Source organism: Aedes aegypti, chromosome 3 (assembly GCF_002204515.2).
Source record: "Aedes aegypti strain LVP_AGWG chromosome 3, AaegL5.0 Primary Assembly, whole genome shotgun sequence".
NCBI classification, from domain to species: domain Eukaryota; kingdom Metazoa; phylum Arthropoda; class Insecta; order Diptera; family Culicidae; genus Aedes; species Aedes aegypti.
In genome coordinates, this window is record NC_035109.1 from 15,898,233 (window position 1) to 15,917,283 (window position 19,051).

The 19,051-nt window shown below is 36.1% G+C and overlaps 2 protein-coding genes and 1 long non-coding RNA gene across 3 annotated transcripts; 2 read left to right on the forward strand and 1 right to left on the reverse strand.

Moving 5' to 3' along the window:
* Window positions 1–5,963: 5,963 nt before the first annotated feature.
* LOC5568047 lies at window positions 5,964–7,285 on the forward strand. Its single transcript, XM_001651933.2, has 2 exons — window positions 5,964–6,862; window positions 6,924–7,285. Exons 1-2 carry the CDS (start codon window positions 6,116–6,118, stop codon window positions 7,122–7,124), a joined length of 948 nt encoding a protein of 315 aa, XP_001651983.1. The 5' UTR covers window positions 5,964–6,115; the 3' UTR covers window positions 7,125–7,285.
* Window positions 7,286–8,126: 841 nt separating this feature from the next.
* On the forward strand, window positions 8,127–9,191 carry LOC110679650. Its single transcript, XM_021855045.1, has 2 exons — window positions 8,127–8,615; window positions 8,678–9,191. The coding sequence occupies exons 1-2, from the start codon at window positions 8,478–8,480 to the stop codon at window positions 8,906–8,908; spliced, it is 369 nt and encodes a 122-aa protein (XP_021710737.1). The 5' UTR covers window positions 8,127–8,477; the 3' UTR covers window positions 8,909–9,191.
* A 7,440-nt stretch (window positions 9,192–16,631) lies between these two features.
* On the reverse strand, window positions 16,632–17,283 carry LOC110679651. Its single transcript, XR_002502680.1, has 2 exons — window positions 16,929–17,283; window positions 16,632–16,854 (listed from the first exon to the last, which is right to left on the reverse strand). It is a non-coding gene; the product is annotated as an uncharacterized LOC110679651 (long non-coding RNA).
* Between the last annotated feature and the right edge of the window lie 1,768 nt (window positions 17,284–19,051).

The following is a 19,051-nucleotide window of genomic DNA, read 5'->3' on the forward strand; positions in this document are numbered from 1 at the left end:
GACGAACCATTCATAGTTTGTTGAAAAATCATATTTACGTCCTACCGTTGTATCGATTAAATGTGCAGTCATACATATTTTATAGATTAGAAATAGTAGCATGAAACGAGCTCACCAATTGATCCGTCATCCTTGACTGAGCAGCAACAATCCACATTCAGCTTAACTCGTTTGCTCGGCTATATAAAAGCACTCAGAGAAAATAGGCGCACGACCCGAGAGGGAAAACAACTGACGACTGCTCTGGCTTTCTTGACGCACTGCCAAGGAGCAATCGTCAAGGTCGAAGATCAAACAGAACTAATCGATCGCGGAACTTTTTCACTTCACTCGACCGACGCGCGATATGATTGATCCTGCTCTTGTCATCCGCTCCCGCAGAAGCAAGCGTCAAGGTCGAAAGATCAAACAGAACTCCATAGTAGAAAACACCTTCAAAATGAACAAAAGTCAATCTAAAAGTAATGCAAACTTAATGAAAAAGTGTGATGTATGAAGATTCTCAGAACATTTCAAAAATTCTGAAAAATGTGATCATGAAGTTATAGTTGCTCGGAGTGCATTGACTATTATTTGTATAACGCGTTGCTTTCGCTATACATAATCTATAAAAAAAACATAAAAGCTTTATAGAGTCATACTGCCCATCTACGCCTTCTTATCCCATGTTTTATGTAAACCTTTTGGACCACGGAACAAATATACGCAGAACGGCAGTATAGAGGCATTGTCCAAAATGGAACAAGTTAATATGAATTACATATTTGCAGATGCTATGTTGCTAACAATTTCACATTGTTGAAGTTTTTCAATCAAACTATCTTTCAAACATTATGTTCAGAAATACTTCATCTGTACTTGTGATGGAACATCAGTGCATCCGGTTTACATCAGCTTTAGGACTCAATTATATTATCACGTGCAGGAAATTCTTATATGAGAATCAGATCTCGTATATTATCTATTTTAAATTGAAATGACAAAGAGACGAATGCCGTAGAATGGTAAAATCTTTATAAGCAAAAAAATAAAAAATAAAATTGAAATGAATCAAGCATGCCTCTTTTTTTCAACAAAGTAAGATAATTCATTTATGCACAATTTTACAGCTCACATGCTCAATTAGTTACAATTTGTCGACAACATCACGTTTAAGTTGCTATGATGACTGTCTTTTTATTATATTTTTTTTAGTGCTTCGTGAAGCCCAAGCATAGCGGTTCGTTTTTGCGTCGCAGGAGTAGTTTTTTTTTTCAATTTTCGCGTGCCTTGCTGGACAGTGCTTCGTAAAGTCCAAACAAGCTTCCTTGTTATTCGTTAAGGCGTGCTGGTGACGGAATTGAAGTGATTTGGAGCTCCCCTGAGTGATTCCAAGCAACAGCACCAAAATTTGGTAAATTTTTTAATTCATTTTTTTTCTATTGAGCTGAAACTTTGCACAGTTTTCCAGTTCCATCTAAATCGTCATTTTCCGATATCAAATCTTTAAGTTGAGTCACGACTAACTTTTCAAAAGGGTGTATGTGAAAATGGTTCAAAAATATTCAAAAAGCTGCACAGCAAAAACGGTTCGTTCGATTGTTAGACATTTAAAGAAACAAAGTTAGACAACTAAATAAAGATTCCAAAAAAAAATACACACAGTAAAAAAAAATTTTTTTTGCATTAAAAAACATAATTTTTGACACAAAAACTCAAATATCTCAAAACCCTATCGGAATACCAACGTAATTTTTTGAGGGAAAACGGTCCATTATATTAGCTATCTACCATAAAAATTTGGTGATGGTAAACCAATAAACAAAAAAGTTATGACATTTCAAACATGTCACAATTTTCACATTTAGTAGAAAAAAAAATTTTTTTTTCGGTGTAAATTATTACCGGAACCGCAGTTTGTTGCTGATTTTATTGTTAAGGGCCTTGCGTGAATTAAACAAGTCGTTTTCATGTATTCATTAGTATTATGTATATTATATGTATAAATATTATGTATGTGTATAAATATTATATGTATATGTATATATGTATAAATTAAAATGAATTAACAGATTACACGAAAATATTTTTTTTTTTTACCAGGATATTTTTTTTTAGAGTATGATCGATGAGTTTCTAAATGTTATATATAAACTTTAAAAGTTTTGGATTTGGGTATGCGTTATGAGATCATGAAAACATTTTATTAATACTTATTTATTTATTTAGTGTTATTAATTTTTTTTACAATATCGAACACTTTTGCATCATTATCAGTACAGTTCGAGTATAGTTTTGCTTTAATTTTATTTTCTGACAATGGAATGAAACAGTGAAATTTTTGGGTTCCTCGGATCGTTTTCGCGTTATTATATTGCTCGCTGAGCTCTGATGCCGTTAATTCGTACTCTTGAGTAGTAGTAAAACAAAATGATAATTTTGTTAAATCTTCTTCTTTTTTGCGATTCGCCCAATCAAATAGTTCTTTTGCGGTTTTAATTGGATGCTCACGTTCTTTGGCTAAACTTGCTCTTGTGGCAATGCGCTTTATGGTTCCTCCAATAGCATCACAAGGACCTTTGCCATGTGACGTAGCAAAGAAATGCCATTCTGCATCAATTCCGTACTTTGATTTAAATTGACATAGGCTCGAAAAATTCTTACGGTTTTTGTACTGCGATGCTACTCCATCAGACATGAAATATATCTTTCTGATTTCTTTATCCTTATCAACGCGTAAAACGTTAATCATTTTTGGCAATGAACAAATTTATAGATACTGAGTCGTGTCTTAAATCTTCGGAAATTACAATAAAACTAAAATGTTCAATTTGCGTACTTCCATTGAAATAAATAACGAATGGATGAATTGTAGCTTGTTGTACGTTCCAAAAACGAAAAACCTACCTTAATATTTTCGTTAATTTCCTTGAAGCGTGTATACGCTTCTTTCAAAGTAGTCATCATTAATCGTTTTTGGATTGCTTGACGCTTTCCATCTTTTTTTACAGATACATAATCTTTTTGGCCAGGCATAGCTCTACTTACTTCATCGTCTTCAAAATATTGAATTATTTTTTCTTTTGTCTCATCTGTTAATGAAGTACTCGACCTAGCATTTTTGGTTGCAAGACAGTTATATTTGAATTGTTTTGCCTCTTTTGCTGTATTTCTATTGGTTTTGAACTCATCAATGGCGTCTTGAATAGACCACGAGCTTGGCAGCATCGACAAAATCAATAATTTTTCTTTCCTTGTCGTGGCTAGATTCGAGAACCTTTCCTTCATATTCATAATTACCTCATCGTAGTCTGTATTTTCCACATCCTCAGGTCCTAATTTGAAGAGGTTTCTTCGTACAGCTTCGTTGATTTCACGGTATTTTTTCTCGGGATAATTGACGTAACCCATCTTCGTCCATTTAATCGGAGTCACTTTTATTCCAGCTATCCCTTCGTTGAAGCGTTCGATGTTGACCATCTGGATGCACTCATCTTCTGATTGATTTGTTGAAACAGATGTCACTGATGGTACCGTGGCAAGACTATCTGCACTTGGTACTTCTGGTAACTCCTCAGTTGTTGTCGGTGCATCTAGTAATTCCTCAGTTGTTGTTGTTTTCGAACTTCCTGCAACCTGATCCACCGATGATGTACAGATTGCCCGTTTGTCAACGTTTAAACGGCAGGACGTACAAATGCGTAAATTTGTATTCAATGTAGACATTGGAGCATAACCAGCCGCTTTTAGTTTATCTTTGGTGCTTTCGGTGAGATTTCGTAGCTCTTTCGAACACTTTTTTTCTGCAAACGGCCTGCAACAGTTGAGAAAGCGACTACTCATGTTGCTCGTTAGATTTTAATAAACAAAATCACTTTTAAGTTTTTACTGATCAGTTTGGTGTCGTTTGCTTGACTGAAGAAAAATTTTACAATTAAATCTTTTATAACCATAGTGGTAGTATATTTTTAGCTTTTTCGTGAGTATGTTCATGGTATGTACCTATCATGTTTTTGATGTTGTTGAAGTTACTCGCTTTCTCCCAAATATGATTAACAAAGTCTATTCTCTACCAAGGCGGGTCTATACCCAGGTGTAATCAGATTTTAACTTTGTGGAGAAAACCAGCGCCGAGAAAACCGACCTGCTTTACGTATACTAGATCACCTGGGTATAGACCCGCCTTGTTCTCTACGAGGTAAACTTTTTGCAGGTAAACTAGTCGTATACCTGTATAGAAAACTTTTTTTGTAGATTTTGTCTTCAATATTAGATTTCTTATAGGTTTCTTGTATCAAAAGGTTTCAACACTATTGAGAGAATTTTTCTTCAGTTACGTACAATAAAAAATATGACACTATCAAGACTTTAGATCACAACACTGGATCGCGTCTAACTTTCTAATAGATGCTATAATAGTTATGAATAATTAAATAAAATATCATGAAAACAACTTGTTAACCTCATGTGGTACCCTTAACAAAAAATTCAGCAACAAACTGCGGTCCTAAAAAAAAATTAACAATGAAAAAAAAAATTTTTTTTCACTAAGTGTCAACGTTGTGAAATATTTGAAATGTTTATTGGCTGTTTATTGGCTTACCATCACCAAATTTTTATGGTAGATAGCTAATATAATGGACCGTTTTCCCTCAAAAAATTACGTTGGTATTCCGATAGGGTTTTGAGATATTTGAGTTTTTGTGACAAAAATGATGTTTTTTAATGCAAAAAATTTTTTTTTTACTGTGTGTATTTTTTTTGAATCTTTATTTAGTTGTCTAACTTTGTTTCTTTAGTTGTCTAACAATCGAACGAATCGTTTTTGCTGTGCAGCTTTTTGAATATTTTTGAACCATTTTCACATACACCCTTTTGAAAAGTTAGTCGTGACTCAACTTGAAGATTTGATATCGGAAAATGACGATTTAGATGGAACTGAAAAACTGTGCAAAGTTTCAGATATTTTTGAAATGGTCGATCAGAATCGACTTGCATGCCTCCGTGGAATCCCTCCCCTGTCAACATTAGTCAGCAATGGGTGAGCCCGTTTCATGCTTCTATTTCCTATGAGTGAAATATGTTTACCCGCATCTTTATAGAGAAATCGGTATGAATGTTGCATTTTTGTATTTACTCAAAGAACAATGATTGGTTGTCAAAATTTTTGAATAAATTACTGAAAAAATCTCAATTTTCTTTTCTTTTATATGTAATTACATTATTCCTGGAGACTAGACAAAACAGTAAAAGAATAATATTTTCGATTATGACTCATACCCTCTATTTCTTATTGTAAAGCTAAGTATGCTGTTCCGCTCAAGAAAAGTAAAAATTTCTGCCCAAGAAATGGACAAGAAATTTCCTACAGTGAGCTCCATTTGAATTGACAAAATCATATTTGTCTCGATTGAAAATCATGTTCCTGAAAATAATTCCAACCATTGTATTTGACTAAAGATGTGCTAGAAATGTCTTCCAGAAGTTTAAAAGTTGCATTCTGTTCAAATTTATAAGTATTTTTTGTAATATCGAAGTTACAAATATCATTTAGATTCTTAAATGAGCTGTAAGGTTCAATCGCCAATGCAGAATGATATTTAAAAAGAGTACAATTGATCCTATTTATCAAAATAGAATAGTATTTACTCCTTGTTTCAAGACATTCATGCCAAACAACATGCAAGCTTTAAAGACGCTCAAATCGCTAGGCGGATTGATTGTTCCTGTTTACTTTTCGGGCCAAACAAGATGTGAGACGATTGCACCCATGAGAAGAATTCACTTTCTAGAAGCTAATCACGATTCGAAACGCTCAATCCATATATTCTCTCATGCAACCCTGCGCTTATCGGCAACAACGACAATCATTGGAGGGCCGTCTATAAACCGCGTGGTTATCTATGGTGAGAGAGGGGCGGATCTGGCCAAAGAATCATAGCCCATACTAGTTATAATTGTTATGTACAAACAAGAAACAACCACGTAGTTTATGGACAGCCCCTCGGCGGGGCTTATCACCGTCAACCAATGTGGCCGATTACGCTAACCTGCTTCGACACGAAAACATCGCAGCCTAAGCTACGTGGGCTGTTTGAAGCTTCCTTGCAGTGCTACCTACAGTTTCAAAACAACGATGGACGCACTCGAACGGAAACTGATTGACGAATTCTTGGCATCGAATGTCGCCGTGCAGGTTCAGGAAAGATTCAAAACCCAAGCTGCTCGGTTGATAGCGGCCGGTGAGAAATACGGTTTGGTGTTGACGGACAGCGTGTTCACGGCAGCCACCAGACAGCAGGTGTTCGAATTCCTGGGTCATGTCGTCAACTTGTCCGCGAGTAGAAGTGTTCAAGCTTTGGAGGGCGATCAGCTTTTGGATGTTCGGACGGAGCCTCTGCAGAAGTTGACAAATGAAATGGCTGCCCTCCACCTGTCGGTAATTCCTATGATTCTGGTGTCACTGGAAGCCGACCGAAGGTACTGCTTGAAGGAATCGATTGTGGTAAAAGTGGCCACAAGAGCTGGAGACATAAGCTACATGGATCTGGATGGACGGTGTTTCACACAACTGGAGCCTTTTTTGCAGAAGACGAAGCTTCCGTTCGGGATTCTTTGCCACTTGGAGCCAGATAGCGTTTTGGACGTGGAGAATCATCGATTGGCAATGAAGTTCAAGGTAGTTGGACGGCAGTTGATGGTTCAGAGCGTTGCGGACGGATTGCTGACGGCATTCAATATAGTGGGCAGTTTGGCGTTGATTGTCACTTCTGGCTTCTGGATCACGGCGATTGGATTGTTGACCGCTGGGACGAGCATCTACCTCATAATGAGAGGTGTAATGGGATTTCTTGAGATATATCGCCAAGGTCAAATGCGAGGGGTAAGCGATGAGCAATAATGTGAATTGTATTTTATGGAGTTTAAATCTTGATTAATTTCAGCAACGGTTCACAATGTTCAATAATTTACTGCTTACGGTTTTCAACATTGCATCGCTCGTGTTCGTCAGCCTTCCGTACAGCATTGGAACCATGGCGCTAAAAGACTCGTCAAAATTCTTCCTAGTTCTTTGTGCCTTCGTTGATATTTGGTGGTTGGTAATGAGGCGACCAATGCACACTCGAGGATGGGTAGATGTGTGAAAACGGTGATGCCCAGTGACGAATTCCGAATATAGATTTAGGTTTATTAAATTTGACAGACTAGATGCTTATCAGTAGTAGATAAATATAAATCTTTTGAACATTTATTCATGCTTTTCCAATCATAAAGTGAAACTTACAAATAAAATTTTCAAATTCAAGACTTATAAGTTTATAAAAAGTTATTTAAAAATTTGAGAGTATATTGCCGTAATATGTAAAGATCTCGATTCAACAGTAATTGCGTCTTCGGAAAAATTTCTGTCGAAAGGATGCATTGACTATTCATTCCATTATCTGTAAATAGGACAAGTAGTAAGCACTCTAGTGAGCATCGACTATTGCAAAGCATAGGCCAATAGATCGTTTTCAATCTATTACTCAGCAGGTCCATTTGCTTCGAATTGACTTGTGAAAATTAACTCACAATAAGTCTAAATTCTCTGTCAATGTAGTCTTCAATGCCACTTCGTGGAACAACTCCAACGTAGGAAACATGCAGGAGAGCTATGCGCGCGCCTCCGGTTGTGAGATTTGTAACATGAAGAATTTGAATTGATCGTTAATTGAGTAATCGATGGAAATTTCGACAGCGACACGTTAGTTTGTCTGTGTTACCTTATCGAAACGAGTACATCCATTTTCAATTATAGATGGCGTTACGGATATGCATTTGTATGGATGCGCCGGCTGCACGCGGACATTCGAAGCTAGCAAGCACAACACTGATTCGAAATTCACGCCAGAGAATGGATCATTGAAGATAGTTTTTGCAAGTGCTCACTGCATCAAAACAAAGGCGCCACTGTATATGGGATTTAACATTGTGACAGCATTGCTGTTCTGTCAAACACACAAGGTTACGGTTGGCGCTATCTATGCTTTCCATAGCGGCCGTTTTGGTTATTTTAATGATCCATTTGGAATTTTTTAAGATTAATAACTGTTATAACAATGAACCTAGGGGGGCCAGATAGCTGTAGCGATAAACGAGAGAAGCAGGCTTTGTCCCAGTTGGGACGTAACGCCAGAAAGAAGAAGAATAACGATGAACCTAATAAAAAAAAAAACTTGAGATCCAAACTGCTTGGCAACATTTAGGCCCATGAATATTGTGATTTTTTCACACAACACATTTTTTTTTAAATGTGGCAATGACATCTATTGCAATAATTTTCGTTTTGTTCTGTTTGCCTTCTCCAATCAGATCTCAATTTGCTCCTATAGGGAGAATGTATGGACTGACATTCATGGCACTCCAATTTAACATATACGGATATTCAAACAAAAAATTATTTCGTTTAGTGTCCAATTTGGAACTAATTTAGATTAATTTATTTCTAATTTGCCAAAATGAAGTCACGGCCAGATGCACAACAAAACAAACAAATTCAATCATTTGTTATACTTTCGCTGCTCGACTACAACGGCCGTCCATTCACAATGCGCACGTTAACATTGATGGTTGTGGGATTGATTTTCATCGCTGTGGTGAGCATTTCGATTTGATTTGTAAGAGTGCTAAAATTTTCAATAGAACTCTCTGATTCAAGATCGTCGCACCTGACGCCAGCTGTCATCGCAGAGGAGGAGAAGCCGGAGGGAAAGGGGATCATCCGTGGAAGACCAATACTTCAGCTACTACAATAGGAGGACAGGCAATTAACACCACTGCCATCGGGCCTGTAATGGCGACGATCACTCCAAGATCCACCACATTTCGGACCACGATGGCCATTCTCATCGTGTCGTCAAATCCGATAGATGTCAAGAATGGAAAGTGATTCAGTGTTTAATAAATTGGCTCATGGCATTATTTTTGCCTCAATATTGCAAACAACGCACAGTATCTTGTCTTTGTACGCTTTTCATGTCTCTACAATGTTGTTAAACGTATTACCTAAAACAAGTGTTTTTGTTGAATATATCAACTCTTTATCTCTTGGAGTGAAGAAGCTATTGGTCAATTTGTGGATCATAAGCCCCAGATACTTAACTTCATCTGATCAATTTATTGGAACTCCTCTCAGTGTGACAACATGACTACTTAGGTTTCAAATAAAGAGCTTTTAGATTATGTTGGAAGCATTAAAACAAAACTTTCGTTTTTGCAAGTACGAAGAACAGATATCCAAACTGTTTTGCATCCCTGAGGTAATCGATTTTTGACATCCCTGAGGTAATTCAGGTAAGTCAGATGTGAAAATATTGTATAATATCGATCCCGAAGAACTGCCTTGAGAAAGACTAGTTCTTACAGAAAATCTTTCAGGCTTGGAGATGTGATAATTAACCTGAAGTGTATGATTTGACAGATAGCTTTGAATACTCTAACAATGTACGTTGGGGATTTTTTTTTTTCAAATTTTACAAACACTGTCGAATGGTTTCTCAATGTCTTGAAGGTCAAGACCAGTTCAAAAGCCTTCAGATTTATTATAACGAACCAAATTTGTTACACGTAAAAGTTGATAAGTAGTCGAATGCCCATGGGCATTTTTTTAAATTATCGGACAGGTTTGGGCCGGAGGTTCTCCGATTTGCATGAAATTTTCACCAGAGGTAGAGCTCGTGGATACATGACCAAATGTGAAATTCAAAAAATTATAGCGGCCTATTTTCCCGGAAAACTCTAGATGAATTTTCACAATTTCTCTATATACCTCAAACTTTGAAAATTCATATCTCCTGAACTAAGCATCGTAGAACATAAGTTTTTTAGTGAAATCGAAAGGAAATTATCTCAGCAATCTATTAAAAATATAAAAAGAAAAACATTTCTCGGAAAATTTTTCACCATGGAGAAAATTGTCGGAAAAATAGCGAAAAAACTATCGTCTGTATCATGAAAAATTTTCAAAAAAATATTTTTTGTTTCATCAATCCATACTCTAACTTTCGTCCATAGACGCCAAAGTGGTATCTTTTACCGTTTAGGCGACAGAACTGAAAAACCGATGACCACCCGCACGCTTCCCATAGGAAAATGTGTTCTATTGTGGGCCTCATAATCGTGCGCTAACGGCGGCAGTAATTTACACGCATTGTAAGTGTAACACAGTAAACCATCCTTTCCTTTCCAGTCAGAAGAAGCTTTTCGTCAATCGGACCACTCTCCATTGGTCAGTTGGGTGTTTTGTGTGCCCTTCATCAGCAACGTTATTTAGTATTAAAGCTAACAGCCTCTATGAAAGCCGCACGGGAAGTTCTTGTTACAATCAATCATTATGGTAACGTTTGAAGGATCACATCTCAAGATCCACTTTCTTTGAAAACTTATGAATATGTTGTTTCGGCCAGGACGTCTTTCCTACGTTGTGTCTTTTACGATACAACGGACGGCAAATCAAGCGAACGGCTCCACTTAAACAGATTAATTACCACTGAGATGCAGCATGCCTACTCGGTGGAGAAACGAAAGAAACTAGGGAAAGTGTACCAGTTATGGCCATAGTGGTTCCCTATTTGGCCATATGCAAAATTTGGATAACTTTTACATTTTTAATCTTTTTGAATGTTTTAACATCAAGATTTATCCTTAATTTTACTGCTAAAACGTAAAAGATTTTTCAAAATGTAAAAGCATACAAGATATCACGTATGGCGAAATAGGGAACCACTATGGCCATAACTGGTACACCTACCCTACATTCTTACAAATTCAATGGGTGCGCCTTATATAGGCGCACCATACGGCCAGACAAAACATACAATAATTATTCATTATGCGCGTACGCTTCTCAATACAGTTTGGCGCGCTGTTGGGTTGGCGCCAACTGTAGAGGCTGCACGCTGACTGGCAGTGGAATATTCCACAGCAGCCATCAATGGAACAATAGATAGCGTCCCTGAGTGTTATACAGCTTTTGAAATGTTTGTCCAGGAATGATTGTTTACATTCTGATTCCGTTCGAATGGCATTCGGGTTTGAGTGCTAATGAGCGTTCACTGACTGGCAGTCCACACCACGGAATGATTCAGTGAGTAGGAATCCTCTCAGTCAGTTCAATGCATTCGGCGAATGGATGCTAAGTGCATTAACTCGTGCCTCGCAGATACAAGTGTATTGGTATTCACTTCTCTTCGCGTTCCTTCCGATTGTCGCTTTTACACAATCGGTTTCGACGCTACACTCCGCCTAGGATGGTTCAGCTATCACTGAATGTTCGATAGCAGCAGATTTTTTGCTATTTTTCATCGGTGGCGTTCGGGTGAGTGTGTGAATTTTCCCATGCTTGCTGAGGGTCAGTTCCTATTACCTATATTATTAAATGTTAGGATCGTTTTCAATTAAAGACTGTTGGTCTCAATAGTAAAGGTTACGAATAAAGGACATACAAAACACCCAACAGACCAAAGGAGAGTGCTCCGATTGACGAAAAGCTTCTTCTGACTGGAAAGGAAAGGATGGTTTACTGCGTTACACTTACAATGCACTATGGGCCAGGGACGCAATCTAGCGGGACAAAATTAATAACTCGGTAACGAAGCGTTTCCGGTATTTGGTGTCTTCGGCAAAGTTTTTTGTAACAACGAGGACCATCTACTGACATGAACGGATAGTTCGTAAATCGTCCGCATAGGTGGCGCCACAATCTAACTTTTTACTTTGACGTTCTAGAGACTTGGCATGTTTGGCAAAGTTGTTCATTTTGATAAAATAAACAACTCTCTCGAAGACGTCAAAATTCCACAGCCTACTGTTTTCGAGTTATTGGCGAAATTAGAGAAAATTAGTGAAAAAACGATTTTTTTCACCGAATTTGACATTTTTCCTAAGAACCATGTCATATAATATTTTTTGCTGATTAATATACAACGAACGCAAGCTCTGGTGGAAAAAAAAATAATAATACGACGCATCAAACCTAAGAAATTATGAAAAAACTTGAAAAATAGAGCAAGTTTTAAACCTTAATATCTCCAAAAGCGCAAAAAATCGCAAGCTCAAATTTTCAGACAACATAGAACAATACTTGATGAAACAGATGTCAAAATTTCAGAGAGGTATATTTTGGTGTTATTGAGATTTTTAATTTTTTTTACGGTTTTCTTTCCATTACGCGATTAATATTGTCATGTCAAATATTTAAGTGTATGTTTAAATTATCGGAAAAATATATTTGATTATTTCATGAAATTATTATATCTGCTCACAGTACAAGCTGGCTTTGGATTTCGTTGTCACAGTTTTCAGTATTTGGAGATATCGACGTGAATATGCTTTAAAATTTGATTTTCCGTGTTAAAAGTAACACATTCACAAAATAAATTGCTCACCTCGAACCATGATGACAACAATTAACTGACACATGATCAAGTCTTTCATGGCATACTATATCATTTGAATTATTGAAGAAAAACAATTATGTACCCAGTTTTAATCTACACTTTCATCTACATTACTCGATATCAACTCAAGGAACTGCTCTTAAACTAAATTTCATGGCTACTATGATGGCTTTTTTAAACAGTTTTCTGAAAGTTTTTGTTCCACGACTCGTTATTTCTTGAAGTCGATCGTCCCTTCAGATTCCTCATGGAAATTAACTGTATTGGAGAAATATAATCATTGTAAAAAAATGATAGATCTCAAAAACATCAAAATATACCTCTTTGGAATTTTGACACCCGTTTCATCAAGTATTGCTTTATGTTGTCTGAAAATTTGAGCTTGCGATTTTTTGCGCTTTTGGAGATATTAAGGTTCAAAACTTGCTCTATTTTTCAGGTTTTTTCATAATTCCTTAATTTTTATGCGTCGTACTATTAAAATTTTTCCACCAGAGCTTGCGTTTGTTATATATATCAGCAAAAAATATTATATGACATGGTTCTTAGGAAAAATGTCAAATTGGGTGAAAAAAATCGTTTTTTCACTATTTTTTTCTAATTTCGCCAATAACTCGAAAACAGTAGGCTGTGGAATTTTGACGTCTTCGAGAGAGTTGTTTATTTTATCAAAATGAACAACTTTGCCGAACATGCCAAGTCTCTAGAACGTCAAGGTAAAAAGTTAGATTGTGGCGCCACCTATGCGGAAGATTTACGAACTATCCATTTATGTCAGTAGATGGTCCTCGTTGTTACAAAAAACTTTGCCGAAGACACCAAATACCGAAAACGCTTCGTTACCGAGTTATTAATTTTGTCCCGCCAGATTGCGTCCCTGTCCCATAGTGCAATGCGTGTAAATTACTGTCGTCGTTAGCGCACGGTTATGAGGCCCACAATAGAACACATTTTCCTATGGGAAGCGTGCGGGTGGTCATCGGTTTTTCAGTTCTGTCGCCTAAACGGTAAAAGATACCACTTTGGCGTCTATGGACGAAAGTTAGAGTATGAATTGATGAAACAAAAAATATTTTTTTGAAAATTTTTCATGATACAGACGATAGTTTTTTCGCTATTTTTCCGACCATTTTCTCCATGGTGAAAAATTTTCCGAGAAATGTTTTTCTTTTTATATTTTTAATAGATTGCTGAGATAATTTCCTTTCGATTTCACTGAAAAACTTTTGTTCTACGATGCTTAGTTCAGGAGATATGAATTTTCAAAGTTTGAGGTATATAGAGAAATTGTGAAAATTCATCTAGAGTTTTCCGGGAAAATAGACCACTATAATTTTTTTGAATTTCACTTTTGGTCATGTATTCACGAGTTCTACCTCTGGTGAAAATTTCATGCAAATCGGAGAACCTCCGGCCCAAATTGTCCGATAATAAAAAAAATCCCCCCATGTCAAAATCCTAACTGTTCATGGGAAAAAAAATTGAATTTTTATCGATGTGGACCATCATTCTGTTCAAAATAACTCTTTCAAAATGTTAACTGTTGAAGGAAAACAAGCAGATTACACCTTGTCGTTTATTTGTATGATACGGGCTTCAACGATTCGTTTGCGCAAACGGTAAACCCAAAAAATAGACCTATGATTGCCCTCGCGATTTGCGCATTCAAACTTTTAGGCATCTTCCATCACGGGACAGACGCCCTTAGTGTTAGAAGAACCTTTGCAAATCATGCATTTAGCATCCATGCGACGATATTTGCTATCGAGGCTAGGAAAATTAGGTTAGGAGGAACCCTGAATTAGTAATAAGTGCGAACCCCTATATTATCTAGAACAAAACATCGTGGTTTGGGATTGCTCTTTTTGATTCCTTGTTCTGTTAATCATTAAATATCAGGGGGTCCTCAATCCAGTTTTTTACGCTAGCAAGCCATAAATTTTGAATCAGCCATCTCTGACATTTCTAATTTTTATAGTTGCATCATAGCTTCAACTTTGTGGTGGAGCATACTTTTGATGTTGACAAATGTGTTTCCAGGAAACCACAACAAAAAAGTGTTTCTAAGAAATTTCATAATTTATACATTCTTTTTATATATTTTTGCTCTAATTCTTAATTACGTCAGGCGTTAAATAGGATTACTAGCAATGAAAATTGCAAACTGCGTTAAGGATTTGTTGCATAAACAACAAAAGCTTTCAGAAAGATTTATTGAGTCGCCAATGATCAACGCAGTTAGGTGTTATATTCCTTTAACACACAAAACCATCTGTGCCTGGATGTAGGCCGGTACTTTTTTATTAATTATCAAGAATATTGATTTCGTTTTTTTTTACTAGCAGTTGATATTGTTAATGCAAAAATGAATGAGAGGTAGATTATCCGTTATTCGTAACTTGGTTTGAGAACTGGTGGGTTCATCGTACCTAAATGTGTTAAAATTCAAAATTCGAATGTTGGACTCAGAGCTTTCTTAGCCAAACCTATCACAAATGGAAGGAAGTTGTCGATGTGGGTTCGATAAAGCAGATTAAAGTAGTGAGAATATAATACTGGTTTCATTGCTAAGTGAAAGCTGCTGGTTTCCATTCAAGTTTTTGAACTTCTTCCAACTTTCCATTGAGTTTTTGAATTCCTAGATAGCAAATTAATTAGAGTGCCTTTCTTCCGTACAAAAGCGATCAGTATTCACAATAATAAGTTTAAAACAATCTACACCGATTATTCCGATTATCGAAGAATTGTATGGGAACTCGTTCATACCAGATTGCTTATAGTGGATCCTAATCGTTGATTGCCTAAAATCACACAAAATAAGGTTATAGGAAATATAAATAAAAACTTGAACACGAAAATATTGTAGCTGCAAAATACATCGAGTGGAAATTAATGACAGTTCAATCAACAAAATAAAATCAAAGCCTGCTAAAATTTAACTATAAAATCTGGAGGCAAAAAATGTCAAAATTGAATCACCCATTGTTGTTTTACAGCTAGCGTAACAAGCTGGATAAGCCTGCGGAAGCCATGAACAGGTTTGGGAACATTTTATTATGAGCCATATCCTGAACCATGCCGAAATGAATTTTGTACACAATATTTTATACATTCTTGAAAAGTACAAAAGCATATTTCGTTAACGTGAACAAGGGTTTCTAAGGTCTCTTTTTAACGCATAACATCTTATCTATCTTTTCCATTCTTAATATTAGTGTCCTTTTCCATTTTACGCATTGTAATGATTTTTTAAATAATTTTTTCGAGATTACTACGCGACTAGTAGTAGTTCAGTAATTCGTATAGAGATTCATTCAGAGCATTTTTTAGTTATACGTACAAAGACTTTTGAGTTTTTGAGTTCTCTAGTAATCCTTCCAGGAATTTGTCTTGAAATTTCTTAAATGATTTCTTAACATATGCTAAAAGGAATTCCTTCAAAACTTGGTCCAGAAAATGCTTCAGCAGTCCAACAAAGGAATTACAACAAAAGTTCTCTCAGAAATTCTTGTAACGATTTCCTTTGGTATTACACTGAGTTATCTAAAAATATATCTACAGAAAAGAACAGAAAACTAACATAAGTTTGTTCTACGATTGCGATTGGTGGAATTCGTGTAAAATTATTTCGAGAAATCATATAAGACTTCCTCGATAATCGATCAGCTATGCAGACTTGATTTTAAAGACAGTTTTTTTTAATTTGCCCGACATTTTATTGTCAGTACAAGCTGTGTTAACAAGATAATTATTTTCGATTAGTGTAAGATTATAGTTGATGTATTTTTTATCATTTATAGTATGCACCTAAAATATCCCGACCTGACAGTTGAAGTTAGACAAAACATAGGACTTCATTCGACAACAATATTGTAAGTTTCGAACAACTAAACATGTCAAACACACTTAGCATAAACATTAAATTGCAGTACCCCCTGAGGAAGACACAATTCACGTGTCGAAACGTCGTGCAAAAAAAAAACCGTTTACAAAACTGCGTAGCCGGAAAGCATAATTAATACTACCATACAGTCGGCTCTCTACTAGCTACCAGTACCACACTTATTATCCCAGAAATTGCTCCATAAATTCTTTCACAATATCTTTAAGGATTTATCCAAGAGTTTTACAACAAATTCAACAGAGGATTCCTCTTAAATTTCTTCATAAATAAGGATGGTTTTCGAAGATTTCTGGAATTTTTTTTAAGTTATGTTTTCTTGGATTCTCAATTTCAAAATTTAATTAGTTTAAACACAAAATCCTACAGCAATTATTCCTATAGCCCCTCAAAGAGTTCCACTCGAGATTTTCTAGGATTTTTTTCAAATTCCTAGTGAAATCTTGTAACAATTCTTTGAAGACTCCTTTGGGTATCATTGGAATAAGTTCTGGTTGAGTTTTTCTAGGTTCCTCGAATAAATGTTCTGGAGAAAGTCTGTAAAGAAATTGTTCAATGTACTGCTGAAGAAATCTTCGAATTAATACTTGAAGCAATATTTAAGCAAATACCTGAATTACATTCTGATGACATTTCTGAAGAAAATCATTAAATCATACAAAAACTTTTAGAAAAACGCTTTGAGAGTTGTCTGTTTGGATTACTTGATTACTTGAATTGAAATGTGGTTCCTGTACAGCCTCATTTTGGTTTCATTTTTTAGGCATGTTCGTTCTTCAGACACTTAGCCGCTATCAGCTCTGAAGTGGTCGTATCGGTATATTACTCTTCACTAAATAAAAATTGAAAACGACTTCAACAATAGCAAGGTCCATTATTTCCAATCCCAATTAGGCGGCATCCACAAATTACGTAACGCTCTAGGGGGAGGGGGGGAGTAAGCTTAAGCGTTACGGCTCATACAAAAATTTGAAAATTTTCCACGGGCCCTTCAAGCTTGTCAACCACATATACATGAACCGTGGCCAACATGATTTTGACATTTTTGGGAATCTGACACTTTTGGGAAATCTGACAATTTTGGGTTGTGCACGTTAACTTACAACTACTCATTAACGTGGGTTTAAGCTGGGTAAGGCGCATAATGACGAAATTGATTTTAGTGTGCTATTGCTAAAAAAATACACGATTTCTAGAAATACGCAAGTAAATGAGTAAACAATTGTGTAAGCCACTAAATGAAAGGAGAAACTATCTTCAACGTGTTTTTGTTGTGAGCTACTGTGAAATCGTCTTTTGATTCCCCCCTGAAATTTTCTAACAAAAAGCGTTACGGACGGGGGGAGGGGGTCCAGAAATTGCCAATTTCGGCGTTACGTAATAAATGGATGCTGCCTTATAAATATAATATAAATATCAATTGAAAGTACCGTAAAACGGGGTAACTTTGATAGTTTTTTCGAAGAAAACTTGAATATTTATGCATGCTGTTTCAAATAATTTTAATTCATATTTTTAAAACAAGTACTGGTATCCTAACTATCGATTCCAGTTGATAGATTTCCAAAAGGTTTATTCTTAATGGATATATAATTTTTCATATAATCGAAAGTCGGTTTTCTGTTTTGGGGTAACTTTGATAATGGAGCATCACTCGAACAAAATTGAATGCATTACAGAACATTTGTAGGGCGTTGCATATCTTTAGGCGTTTAACGTTATATGGAAATTTCTGACTTAGATTACAAAAATGGTCCCAGTTTGTAAGAATAGTATTCGCTAAGAGTTTTGAGCCCGAGTTCGAGTTCTACTATAACTAGGCTATCAAGTATAAGTGACGAATTCATTATGACTTCATCAAATAGTGATCGTAAAACAGATTGTTTGAGAGCATTTCAAAATGGCTAAAATCTTATAAATTTTTCATATATGCATATAAATCTTCAATTGTACTTGATTCCAACGGAAATAGCTTTAACATGAAGTGTCATACTAATACCCTTTACTTTTACATTCGTTTTGCTTAACAGATTAACAGGAACTTTGTTATTTCGTTTAGTATGTTGAGAGTCTCGCATTATCAAAGTTACCCGCATTATCAAAGTTACCCCGTTTTACGGTATATTATTGTTTCAATAATTGACTAGTCCATTATTTGGAAGTGTCCCCAAATTTGACTCCGCACCTGGCCATGAAAACCCTAACTACGCCACTGAGAAAGCCCTTTCCGAAGAATGTCAGATTGGGCTCTCTTATTCATAATGAACTGAGGAATATCTAAGTAAATCATTCATTCCATTTTTGAACTCTTCTGTTGACTTATTGTCTTTTGAGAGACCTTTCCAGACGACTTTGAACAAACGTTCAGTTTTGTCGTCAAAAGTAAAAAAATTGTGCTTCTTCTCTTCAAGATGTTTGAGAAGAAGTTCGCGATCTTTAAGAGTTTCCGGCAAAACGCGACAGTCTCCTTTGGTTGCGATTTGGAAGGAAACCTTGATTCCCCTAATGGAGTTCAAGATCCCCTGCCTAAATCCCCCAAATTCGGAACAACTGACCACGATATGCAGCACTCTGTGTTTCCTCACTTGAATCAAAGAGCCTGGGCTAGAGGCTGCTTCGATTTGATGCTCGGAAAATTTGTCTTAAGCAAAGCGACGTTTGCGTTACAGCTGTATTAACGCTTATCGTTCTGTTTTTGACAGCTTTAATTTTTTGTAACGTTCGCTGCTTCAAT